At 41.3% G+C, this 14,031-nt stretch overlaps 1 protein-coding gene across 2 annotated transcripts in view; it reads right to left on the bottom strand.

The window, feature by feature from the left end:
* Nucleotides 1-4,850: 4,850 nt before the first annotated feature.
* The window catches only part of CCP110 (centriolar coiled-coil protein 110), an 84,361-nt gene continuing 75,180 nt past the window's right edge, over nucleotides 4,851-14,031 (bottom strand). For both annotated transcript variants that reach the window (XM_030213294.1, XM_030213293.1), the window contains one exon: nucleotides 4,851-6,896. In XM_030213294.1, the coding sequence (XP_030069154.1) occupies nucleotides 6,821-6,896 (76 nt within the window). In that variant the 3' untranslated portion in view covers nucleotides 4,851-6,820. The remainder of the gene's footprint in view (nucleotides 6,897-14,031) is intronic.

Here is a 14,031-nt window from a genome sequence, read left to right on the forward strand (position 1 = left end):
GGACGCCCATCTCCCGATTTGTGTCGAAAGATGGATGCCCTTCTCTTTCGAAAATAAGCCTGATAGTAACCTATGGAACTTTGTAAATATGTCTCCTAGTACTATAAATATTTGTCCGGTACATACTTCTGGCTAACCAAACAGAAATAGTACTCAGTGTCTAGATATCATTAAAACCAAATAGTTGGCCAATATGAAAGGAAGGAAAATAAAAGACCTTGGTTCAGCAAACTTCTCTGAGCTACAAAAAGGGTTGAATTTCAGTACTGCAGCATTTTCTCAAAATAAAACCAAATCCCTAAAAAAAAAAAAAGAGAGAGAGAGAAAAACATCAAAAATTATTTGGACAGGTTCCATAGATATTTACTACTCTCTCTCATCTATATAAATAATTCTCACCTGCAACATTCTGAAGCTGACTCTGGGGGAGGGAAACACTGAAGGCTAGGCTGTCAGCAACACTCACTCTCACTCATGCACCACTCACTGTCACGACCCGCCCTCAACCACGCCCCTTCCGGACATAATTCACAACCCCAACGTTCTAAATGAAGCCTCAACCGGAAGTGTGAGATGTCGAGACCGTTTTTGCCCATGACTGTGTGCCCCGCCCTCGCGTCACAACGTGATGATGACGAGGGCGGAGCACTGACACTCCAGGAAACGCGATCTCCCCCTGCCCCTCGGCGGCCATCTTTCGTACTCAACCCCCATCACGGACCGCACAGGTGCCTGGAGGGGGGTTTTGGGGGGCAGCTGGGTCGCCCGCATCACAGAGCAGCAATAAAGCGCCCAGCGAAACGCCACCATGATACCTTCGATCCGATCCCAGCCGAGTCCTGGAGGGAGACAGGCACAGCTTGAAAAAACACCGCACGCTCCACACTTCCCACTGCTCCTGGAGAAACCCTTGCAGCAAAAAAAAAAAAAAGGCTCTTGCTACCGATGTGCTGCTGAAATTTCTTGCCTCGGCTTTATTCCTACAGTGTTGATTTCCCCCCCCCTTTCTTAATTGTTGTTGTTCCTGCTGCTTTTCAACACTCAAGCGTGCCTACATCTTCCGCACTCTGCAGCAAATAAAGCCTCTCGCTACCGATGTGCTACTGAAATTTCTTGCATCGCCTTTATTCCTAGTGTCGACTTTTTTTTTACCCGTTCTTAATTGCTGTTGTTGCTCCTGCTTTTCAACACTCAAGCGTGCCTACATCTTCCGCAGTCTGATGCACACAGCCTCGGTGATGGTGTCAGGAGCCAGTATGTCCCGGGACCACAGATACGATCATCAGCAGCACACATCACAGAAGGCAGGTCAGACACCTTTCTGACAAGGAGTTGACGCCCGCCTGCACCTGCAGCTCACGGACCTTTCTGACAAGGAGTTGACGCCGGCCCGCACCTCAGTAACATGTCGCACCACAGAACAAGTACAAGGAGACTGGGTGACTCACTCAAATACTCACCCCTCCCACAGCTGCATCTCACTGCATGCTGAGATCCAAAATAACCTCTCTCTCTCGCTCTCTCTACAACATACATAAGGGACACGGAGGACATGAGAGGGGAAGAAAAAACCACCACATACACACTCTCTCTCACTCACTCTCTCTCTTAACTGGCTATAAGCGAGAACTGGCTCAAATGGTTGTCATCTGCTATGCAAATTTTTGCTCCTGTCTTCACACAACACCAACATATCCCCACACATTGCTCATGCAACTGACAAACTCACCAAAAAAACTATAACTAGCCCACCCTCAAAATCCTCCCTCTACTACAGGACAAAGGGAAGTACAGGGGAACAACATCAAACTCGCTCTCCGAAACACGCAACTACCCTCTACACCCCACACACACAGTCCCCCCCCCCCCCAACCATAAACACAACATACATGAATTCTGTCTGCCAGTGACACAACTTACACAAACTGTCAAGGACACACAGCATCTCTATTTCTCAGACACACACTAACTCCCCCCTAACCCACTCAATAAAGAACGTGTTACAGTGAAATTGGGAACACATGCAAATGTCACACAGCTCATTTGTAAACATCATATTACACATACTACAAAAAAAAACACATATTTTCCAACATGGGAAAACATTTCAGAAAATAATACCATTTGAAACATTCATGCCAGAAACTCATCACCTTGCTAGCGCCCGTTTCATTTGTTTCGGAAACAGGCCTTTTAACTAGTATTTATATATTAAGTAAAACTATCAGAACTCCTATAAACTTCAAAGATTAGAGACCATGCATAATGTGTCTCTAGCAGCTTATTAAAAAAAAAAAAATTAAAAATTAAAAGCAGTCTGTTTTATGCCAAAGACAGATAAACACTTGTTACAGTTGAAAATTTTATTTTGCAGCATGCTTACTGCTTAAGGAATATGAGCAGAGCATATGAATAATCAGTTAATGAAACAAGTACAAAAATAAATACACTTCATAATGATGTTACATTACACTAGAGAAAAAAAGTTACAAGCTGAAAATACATAAATAAATATAAAATGCATAATAGTTACACAAACTCTGGCACTTATTAATAGGAAGGCCTTCTGAAGGTCAACATAACTGCTACAATTATTGGAGTAATATACTGAAAATTTAATAGCAAAAAAAAAAATATTGTAACAAGTTGTAAAATAACAAAAACCTTTAAAAAAAACTGAAGAATGCTATTTTTTTCTGGACCAAAATGATCTGTTTTTATCCGACAAGCACATCAGCAGTGCTGCTCTTTATTATCAACGTACATATAATAATCCTCATAAATCTGTAGAACTATAGACTACAAAGACCACACAAGTGTCAGTTCTACACAAGAGTTTTGAAACTTGACACTTGTTAAAAAACAACAAACAAACCAAAAATACAAAGACACACATATTTGTTCATTCATTTGTTGGTAAATTTCATACATTAAAAAAAAGAAGTTTCCTATTGTAACCTTGGTTTCCCTGAAACATTATTCTCACACATTTATTTAATAAATCTCTAAAATGTAAACAAGGAAAAAATGACAAACTCAAAATTAAGATATCTTTTCTAAGATTACAGAGTTAATGAAATATAGCGTTAGTTCAACTTGTATGGAAATAAGTTTGTCTTGCCAAATTTTAGTGTGACGTGGAAAGTGGAGCAATATATCAGTGTTATTCTGCATATTAGAAACCAAACAGTCAACAGAACGCTGCCCTTAACTTGTCATAAAATACTAGTGAGAACTTCTGCTCAATGAACTCCTAACAATTGTTCCAGTCTGTACCAATATCCCAGCACAAGGCTACAGGGATGCATTCAAATAAAGTAGAATTACATTTTTGTATCATTTTATATGGCACTCCAGGATGCACACTATTTCTTTTAAAGTGACAGAAACAGATTATGTCTTGTTACTTAAATGTACCTGGCTACTAAACAGATGTCACAAACACAAGCAAAAAGATTCTCTTATAGAATAGCAGTGGGCAGTTTATACTGTTATTCCATAAGAGAATCTTTTTTGTTTTTGCTGGTGTTTGCGACATTTAGTTGCTGGGTTCTCTTCCTCATACATTGTTTTTTGTATATACTAAACAGATGCGCCAATTTATAGAAAGATCAGAAATGTATAGCCCAATGAAGATCTAAAGAATTGTTTTCCATATTGACACCAGGATACAAAGGAAGTATAACTCCATGAGGAGCTAATCACCTTTCATACCTGCCACTGGTCAGTGAGGGGACATGCGGGGAAAAAAGCACAGTCTGTTGTAGCACTTTCTGCTCCTTTTTAAGGGGCCTTTTACTAAAGCTTAGTGTGTGCTAAGAGCCAGGTGGCCCACAGGTATAAAATAGGATGTGCAGCATTCAGAATGCGCTAAGCTTTAGTAAAAGACATCCACAGCAATGCAATTTTGAAACAAACTTGTCTGCAAAAAAAAAAAAAAGAGAGAGATTGTTGAAATTTGGTTTGGCTACAAGTAATTTTTCAGTCAGATAAAACTGCTGACTTTAGGTTAAATGAACATGAGTTTTAGCAGGTGTGAGCTAAAATGGAAATGAAAGACAGGAAACGTGTCCCAAAGTCTAATGCCCACTGCTTTCTGTCACAATGTATTTCTTCAGCAGAGTTTCAAGACAGATCTGTTTTAGTTACATCATATGCTGCTGTCCTTAGTTTCCTGTACCATTCTATCCATTGGACCTCCTCACTAGTTGATAAAAAGTAAGCAAGTGCTTACAACATAGGGGCGTATCTGGACTCCGGCGGTAGGGGGGGCCAGAGCCAGAGGGAGGGGGCACATTTTAGCCCCCCCCCCGCCATTGTCAGAGCCCCCACCGCCACCAATAACTCTCTCCACCCCCCTCCTGCTGCCAACCCTCCCCCGCTGCTGTTGCTTACCTTTGCTGGCGGGGGGCCCCAACCCCCGCCAGCCGAGGTCCGCTTCCACCTGCCGCTGCCTTAAAAACTACTTCTTCAGCCGGCGGGGGACCCCAAACCCCCGCCAGCCGCCCCGAGGTGTTTAAAATTCATCTTCGGCCTCCGTGGCCGTGCTGCTGTTGATAGGCGCTGTTGAATCCACTTCGGAGTCTGACGTCGCAGCACGTACAACGACGTCAGACTCCGAAGTGGATTCAACAGCGCCTATCAACAGCAGCACAGCCAAGGAGGCCGAAGATGAATTTTAAACACCTCGGGGCAGCTGGCGGGGGTTTGGGGTCCCCCGCCGGCTGAAGAAGTAGTTTTTAAGGCAGCGGCAGGTGGAAGCGGACCTCGGCTGGCGGGGGTTGGGGTCCCCCGCCAGCAAAAGTAAGCAACGGCAGCGGGGGAGGGTTGATGGCGGTAGGGGGGTCCAGGGCAAAATCTGCGGGGGCCCAGGCCCCTGAGGCCCCACGAAGATACGCCCCTGATAAGCACTGAGGTAAGTCAGTATTTGCTGATCTACCTCTGCCGAGTGTGTCAATCTGAGTGAGAAGCATATGGGGCCAGAACAGCACTGAATGTCAGACTCTCAAACATTCATTTCAAAAACACTCCTATCTACCTCCTGCCCCAAGCATGTTTACCTCTTAAGCAAGCATATGGCAGGACAGGAAAAGAAGATTAAAATAGCAAAGAATGTGAATCCATTGCATATTTGATTTCCTTTATTTTACCGCAGAGGTTTTGAAAAATGTTGTCTGTCTTGAAATACTGCTTTTAGGAGCCCTTTTATTAAACACAGCAGTGAAATTTGTAGTTCAGTCAGCTTAATGTGGGATTTTACCACACAGTAGCTGCAAATTTAAACGCAGCACATACTGGGGGCTTTCCTGTTATTTTTTTATTGCAGGTTGTGCATTAACATTCAGATTAATGCATGGAAGCACTTGCACCTATGTTTACTAAGGTGCACTATAAGCACCTTAGTAGTTTTAATGCGTGTAAATGGCGGACGTGATACTTTATAGGCGCGTTAGAAATGCTAAAGTGCCTTAGTAAACATACCCCTTAGTGTCTTCTATTTACAAAGCAGTATGTGGTCCTTTGTTAACTCTGTTAGGCAGATGCGCTGCACTTACCATGTGCTAACTGCCAAACACCTTCCATGCCCACTCTCTACCCATAACATGACCCTCAACACTAGCAATTAATGCCCAGTTTAACCTGTATTAAGAGCTTAACATGATTTAGCTAAAGGGCTCCTTAATTGCTTGGTCTAACTTCAAGACTGATGCTGTGACTTCTTATTTTTAAAATATAGGTATTAGATGAAAATGCCATTTATGTTTTAAAGATGAGAAAAATGTACTCGTATCTGAATAAAATGTATCAAATTAATACTAAAGGGAAAAAATCACTGAGGGGGGAGGAGGAAGCAACCCACTTTTCAGTTAACACACACATATAATTGGGAGGAAAACACAAAAAAAATTCTCTCTAAGCATAATTAAATTATATAGCAAAATTTTGTGCTAATATTAACCCAAAGCAAACAAAATATTCTTACTGAAATTTATCCCCCCCCAAACTAATTATATGGGTCTTCTTCGGTGCCTTTCAACAGCACAACTTATATAGGAATTCAGGTTTTGCAAATAAGTTCCAGTCCTATTATATTCTGATTTTGTTTAGCAGAGTGACAAAATACTCCTACAACTGGACTATTTCTTCATGGTATGGCAATAGGTCAGCAACACTTGTCTATGAAAAACGTATATTAGCCTGTACAGCTGATATATCATATGAATTAACACTCGTCACTAGTACTTGACCTGAGAGGTACAGCAAATAAATAAAAAGCAGAACCATGTAGAGAAATTGTGAATCTGACTGCAATGTCTTCTCCGAGAAACTGATGATGTATTCTAATTTTAGAACAAGGCCTACAAAAACTGGGGGTAAAAACCCTATTTTGTAGCATGTGTGATACAAAGCTGACTGCACTGGTAAATGTACATTTTATAACCATTTTTGCAAGGAATAACCCACTGCTCTATAAGTCACTCTTGCATGAAGTATGTCATTTTAAACCAGACCACTGAGACATGTAATAACTTGGAAACACCAAGGATCATCTTCATCAGTTTCTCCTATCTTGTGCTTCTAGGAAACATACTTGGAAAGGTAGTCCAGCTGGTTTGCCACGCTGAGGAGGCCATTGACTTCAGAATTTCAATTGCATAAGTGAAGTGGTTATCCCTTCCAGTGCATTTCAGCCAGAGCCATGTTTTATATAATCATGGTATGTATACATGCATGTCCATATGCCTACTTGCAGATATGTCTACAGACATACATGCGTGGGGTCCGAACCAATGACACCACCACAGGATCTCAATTTTTCTTATCCTAAAGAGTGTTGCCTTCTTAAGTTGTCACAACATTTGGCTTCTTTCTTTGGGTTCTTCCTGCATATACTCCTAAAAATAGTGTTAAGGTGTAGATAATTATTATCTAACATCATAACAAGTATTAATAATAAAAAAAAGATGTATATTATAATTTAGGGACCCTTTTACAAAAGCTTAGCACATGATAATAGACATTAGTATGAACTGAGTACCACATGGCCCACAGGTATTCATGCAAATTTTAGCTAATGCTAAGATTTAGTAAAAGCACCCCTTAGATGAGTACAAAACACATATAAAGCTTATTTGAAGATTGTAAGTTTTAAAATTTAAAGGTTTTTCTGTTTATCTTGTATTCATTGTGAAAAGATCAGCAAATATTTGGGGGTTCCAAAAACATGAGTACCAATTTTTCAAGTTATTTGAAAATGACTATTACAGAGATCATACAAAAGTCTGATGCTGTTTCATAAAAATTGAAACCAAAACACATTTACTAGATCAAAGTAGCTACATATGACAGTTATTATAACAAATTATAGTATTTGCAATTATTTTTGGCACAAAGTAAACAAATACAAGTACTGCTAATGTTATGAAATGTGAATAATGTTTAAATATTAGAAAGAGGTTGTGATGGGATATATTGACCTCACACATGAACTAAGCATGAATGGATTAAAACCGTAACTTCCCCTCAACCAGAGAATCTTTGTGCAGGGATATATATTTTTTTTCTTTTTTTTTGATTCAGTAATCCTGAAGTGTTGAAACTGAACCTGCCTCTGCTAGTGAGGAATCTACACTTGTGAACATTGACTTACCGGGAAATTCTGTCATAAAACTGGAGGAGAAGAGAAATTGTGAATTAAATTGATAAATTCTGTTTGTTTAAAAGCTAAAAAGCAGCTTAGTATTAAAAGTATTTGACTTCCACCCTCCACACTCACCCCAGTCACAGTCAACAGGCTGTTACCACAATTAAGAGGGCAATAGAGAATTTTTTTCACAACAAGAGTTAATTAGGGATTTTAACCACCAAGTGAGTAACCCTGAACTTAAACAATTGATTAATTGTAGTTCCTTTTTATATCACTGACAAACATATATAAAACATACCAAATTAACTTAAGGGATTTCATATTTTAGTTTAAGCTTCCCTACTCCCTTTGCAACTTTAAATAACTCAAATACTAAGAAGACAGCAGCCCAGCAATGAGATGGGGTCTACCCAATATTTTGTACCCAGAGCTACCTGTATGATTCCAGTTGGTGACAGATAATACATGTACACTCTGTGGAAAGGAGATCCTGGCTCTCTGAGACTGAGTCCTATCGTTTGAGGCTAGAAAGGCAGAGAAGTTGAAACAGGTATATAGGAAAGAAGTCCTAGCTCCAGTCCAGCAGCCTCCGTGCTACCTTGTAGAAAGGTGATCACCTGGAAGGAAAACATCATCTTGGTGTGGCAGGAAATGATGCTGTAACTGTGATGTGCCCTCCAGGTAATGTGATATCCTCTTGCACCAGGGTCTCTCTCTCCAGGAGCACATATGCAAGAGGACAGGTTTAAAACAGCAATTATAGATGGTGATTTGATAATTAGGAATGTAGATAGCTGGGTGGCTGGTTGGTGTGAGGATCGCTTGGTAACTTGACTGCCTGGTGGTTGCAGACCTCATGTGTCACCTAGATAGGATATAAGTGCTGAGAAGGAGCCAGCTGAAATCCTGAATATCTGCATGAGATTATTCAAAGAAACTTGCCATTCAATAAGCAGGACCCCAGAGGAAGACAGATTTCCAGAGTCTCGACATACAGATGACAAGATACTGCAAGAAAGGGTTACAGATTTGTTAGAAACTGGACAACATTCTGAGGAAGAATATGTCTCTTCCTAAAGGATGGGTACCACCTTAACCAGAGTGGCAACAAGCTGCTGGCGCTAAACTTTAAAAGCTTCTCCATCTTTTTTTAAAACTAGAACTTTGAGGAAAGCCAGTAATCACTCAGCACTGCATGGCTCAGACTGGGTTCTCTCATATCCTGATATTAAGAACATAAGTGTTGCCATACTGGGACAAACTAAAGGTCCATCAAGCCCAGTATCCCATTTCCAACAGTGGCCAATCTAGGTCACAAGTACATGGAAAGATCCCAGAACAGTAAAACAGATTTTATGCTGTTTATCCTATTTATCCTAGGAATAAGTAGTTGATTTTCCCAAGTCCATCCTAATAATGGCTTATGGACTTTTCTTTTAGAAAATTATCCAAACCTTTTTCAACTGTGCTCAGCTAACTGCTTTAACCATATGTGGTAAAGGCTGAAATAGCCTAGATGCATTTAAATAAGATAAAGCTATAAAATGATTACAAATTATCCCCATCAACTGCTAGATAGGTTGTGACTACAAAAAACACCCCACTTGTCTGTGTAAAAATGTCCAAAATCTAAAGAATAAGATTGGAGGGTTAGAATGTATGGCATTACACGAAGATGCAGACATAACAGGTATTTCAGAAACCTAATGGAAGAAGGACAACCAATGGTTGATACCAGGGTTCAAATTACATCAAAATGATAGGGAGGATCAAATTGGTAGAAGGATGGTGCTATGTATTAAGAATTGCATAAAGTCAAAGAGGATACAACCCCTGCAGGAAACAAAATGCAATGTGGAGTCTATGGACACAAATCACATGTGTGATGGTGAAGAATGTAATGGTGGGGGGTAATACTACCATCCACGCAAACAGGATAAAGAAACAAATGGTGAAATGCTAACAAATTTAGTAAGAATAATAAGGGGAGATGTTTTATTGGGGCATGCTTGGAAGATAAAATTTCTAGATGCCATAAATGGCAGCTTCATGGAGTTGCTAATCCTAGAATGAAAGAGAGGGAGAACTACTATATATCTAGTCCTCACTGGAATGCAGGATCTGGTGTCAGGGGCAACAATGATCATAACCACTGAAGTACGACACAACAAAAAACTAATTTTCTAGCATTTACATTTTAAAAAGGAAGGCTATAATAAAATGAAGACATTATTTGGAAAATAAACCTAAAAATAAGCAGCTTGCCAGTATTGAAAGTTTGCATGAGGTGTGGGTATTTAACACTATTTTGGAAATAAAGATTCCATGCATTAAAAAGGTCAAAAAAGACCAAACAACTGCCAGTATGGTTTAATAGTGAGGCAGAAAAGACTGAGAATGCCAAAAGGGCACCTTTCAGGAAATAGAAAGCAGACTTTTAAGGAAAATTGGGGTGAGGATAAGCACTGGCACATTTAATATGTATAAATAGTAACAAGGCAGGCCAAGAAACTCTTGTGCGCTGAGTGGGGAGGCTAGCTGGCCCTCTGGGACTTGTCAACTGCTGTTGATGAGGTCTGACGTGATCATCTTCTTGACTCCTCTGGAACCATGCCTTAAGGACCACTGCTCCTTTTTAGGACACATCAACAGAAAAAAAAAAAAAAAAAGACCTATTCAAAATTTAGAACAATCTGGGCACTTTTAAACATCTCAAAGGTGACCAACCACTGACTCATCAGAAGACAGAAAGCCTCAATCCTCCAGAATAAAACACCATCCTCAAAAGGAGGACATTATTGGGCACAGAGATACACTTTCCTTTAATAATTACCCAAGATGGCCAACCTGTGCGCCCCAGAACCTAAGAAGTGTTACCTTGCGAGGCTTCAGAGAAAATGACCGCTCAGGACTAGATTAGGGCTAGAAGCAGCTCAAAGTGGAACCTGAAGTTGCTGCTCAAGCATGTTACCCAGAATTTTATTTTTATTATTATCAGGCTGCAGAAAATTTTCATGTGTAACAAGCTTAATCTGGCATTAAAGGCATTCTAGGAAGAGTCACTTGTGTAGAGAGGTAGAGTTGGTTCTGAATCTGCAGGCTGTTCTCACTATTGCTCCCCTAGCTGAGAGGGACTAGACAGGAGCTCCGACATGCATGTGATGCTACTTGCCGAAATATTAATTTAGTAAAGAAGTGGCAGTGTGAAGACTCTGCCATGCCCGAGTAGATATGTAGCCTTCATAAATTTCCCATTTCTCTATTAGAGAGAATAAGTGAGATAAGGAAACAGTAAAGCATGCTGGGCTCTTTATCATCCCAACAGAACTTGTGGGTTATGTCTATTGACTCATAAGGGTAACAGTCACTCATAAAACCTCAGTATTTTTCTGTCTCCAGATGGTTGAAGGAATGATCGTGAAGCTCTTGACCTGGTTTCTAACTACTTTTCTGTTAAGCTATAACTGACCCTTTGGGATTTATTTTCCTGATCTTTGAGTTAATGAGGATGCACTTTTGACTATTTCTCCTGAAAGTTGGGGGTGTCCCTCTGGGCTTATTCTCCTGACCCATTCTAATACCTGGGTTTCAGTTGAGTTGGGGGTACCTTGCTTGGCTCTAGCTCCTGTTGAATGAAAGAAAGAAAGAAAGAAAGAAAGAAAGAAAGAAAGAAAGAAAGAAAGAAAGAAAGAAAGAAAGAAAGAAAGAAAGAAAGAAAGAAAAACGTATTTCTAAACAGAGCTGAGGTAAATCTCAGACATCTCTGAGATCTCTACCTTCCCCCTCCACCTGGGGCACCAAAGATTCCTTTAGAAGTCAACCTGCAAATGGTGAGTGTTCTAATTTATTTTATTTCTGGTGACACGAGAGGATATTAGGTGATTTCAACTCACTCCAAGGGTGCTTGTGCTTCTGCCTTTTCTTCACATGCACTCATACAGTTTGTTTCCTCACTGCAGGACACTGCTACGCCCTGACTGAGTTTACTGGCAGAGAACAGCAAATGTTTTGTCTGTGCCTACATTTTAGCCTTTCTTAAAGCTTCTCAATGTGGCTAGGCTCCTGTGGTGTTTTTCCCTGTCAGAACCTTTGGTGGGGTCTGCCATTTCCTGCTACTCAGGTTCCCATCTTTTCTGCTGGTTCTTTATTTTCTTTTGGGCAATCATTTCTCCTCCTATTTTGATCAAGTGCTTTTTATATTATGGGCACTGTTGCATATCTTTTCCTGTTGCCCAAGTTGCTAATTAGTTAAACCACAAAACCAGTGACTTTTCCTGACATCTCCTGCCAATGTTAAGTGCCAAGTCATTAAAAAACAAAAATATATAACAAAACACATTGAAGGAGAACCAATAAGTCCTGTTCAAGATACACAACTTAAATTAAAAAGAGAAGATTTGCATCATTAAAATTTTTTCTATTCAGTTCTTCCTTCTGGTCCCTAAGTTGCATGCACTTACTATGCTAATTATTTTGTTTAGTTCTCCTTAGCCCTTTGAACTACCGACTGTTTGTGTGCTTTCATTTAATATTGGGTCTCTTATTTTCTGGGTGCAAAGCTCCTCTTCCCTGTCAGGCTTGGAGTTACATTTTGGAGCTTAACTCCTGTCACCTTTATATGCACCAAGGTTGTTACTGTGCATAACCTTTTTTTCAGCTTTGAATATGTTGTTAATTATATGGAATTAGCCTAAGGGCAGCTGTCTGAAAGCCAGACCAGAAAACTGCAGCCTTTTGTTTTAAAGTCTAGTTTTAATTGAATTCCAATTTGCCAAGCCTCTAATGCTGACTCTTATGAATTCAGAGGGGTTTTTTTTTCATCAGATTATCTGATCTTATCTTCTGCAGGCAGTTGGCTATTCTCTAGTAGAATCAGCCAGGCTTCCCTTTTACAATAAATTCTCCTTATTCTGACAGTTTAATTCTGTTTCCTCCCATATGCTTTTACGTATAGCTTTCTGTCTAACTTCCCCCTGTCTTACCTTCTAGATCCACCTACTGAAGTCATCACAGCTTAATTTCTCACAATAGGCTACTTGTATCACATATATGCTTATATGCATGAAGCTTGCAAGGTTTTCAGAGAAAGTACCCCTTTTCATCTGGCAGTAGCTTAGCTACTGAATCAGGGCCGATGAGAGACTGAGCCAGGCCAGGGGCAAGACTGCCCCCGGGGCCCTCCTGCCCCTCAAGGCCGCCCCCCCAATCGCTACTCAGGCCGCTGGCGCCACAGTCCCCGGTCTCCACTTGCCCACCCCCGTTGACAGCCCCCCTGCATTCAAATCGGCAGCACTCACCTCCGTGTGAAAGCGCAGCAGCAGATCGCCTCCCTTCGGGCCTTCCCACCCTGTGTCCCGCCCTCAAGGAAACAGGAAGCTACATTAGACGAGCGCGGGACACAGGGAGGGAAGGCCTGAAGGGAGGCGATCTGCCGCTGCGCTTTCACACGGAGGTAAGGTGCTGCCGATTTGAATGCAGGGGGCCCCGGTGGAGGACGGAAAGGGGATGTCGACGGAGCCAAGGGCGGATGGGTGAGACCAGGGACTGCGGCACCGGGCCCCCCCTTGGAGGCCCGGGGAGTTTTGTCCCCCCTGCCCCCCCTCTCGGCGGCCCTCTACTGAATCTCCTAATTGCTCTTATCCTTACTTCCTCTGGACTGTCTAGCCTATGGCACCTTTAAGAACCTAGTCTTCTACCCACAGCAGCTGTTTCTAGGTTGTCTTCTGATTCACCTATTCTGCTACTTTTATCACATCATGTCTCTTGTTCCAAAGTCAGCTATGCAGCTATTCTTAGAAAAGGCTGCACCACTACCATCTATCTCAACTACACTGCTGATGACAGTTTATTCAGCCACTACTTTCAGTTTCACCTGGACTATTCCTTTTAGACAGCTAGTCGGCTATTCCCAAAATATGCTGGAATGGGCTTGCAGAGTCAGATGGATTATTGCGCATAGAATCAGCTGATCGGCAACACTATTGGATGTCGGTGAACGGATTCTGTTGCCTAACAGCTTAGACATTCAGCTGGTTTCCTGCTCATCTTTGCTGCTGATTGTGGCTCTCCAAATCTCCTTATCTGCTCCTCACAGTTGCAGTTCGTCTACACCTCAACCATTGTCTCAGGTTCTTTTACGCTCCATCTAATGAGTTTCTATCCTCACAATTTCTGGAGCCGCTCTCAACTCTTTTTTTTTTTTTTTTTAATCTGCCATTAATATCTGCCAAGCTTAACATTCAGCCTAGCTTACCACAGATTCAGCTTGACTTAACGTCATGAACTCAGCCAAACTTAACCTAAGAGGCTTGATTGGGTTTTTTCTCATAGACTGAGCTCAGCTCAACTTCTCCAACTGAGCGGAGCCTAGCCTCACCACAAGA

Source organism: Microcaecilia unicolor, chromosome 8 (genome assembly GCF_901765095.1).
Source record: "Microcaecilia unicolor chromosome 8, aMicUni1.1, whole genome shotgun sequence".
In the NCBI taxonomy this organism is placed as follows: Eukaryota; Metazoa; Chordata; class Amphibia; order Gymnophiona; family Siphonopidae; genus Microcaecilia; species Microcaecilia unicolor.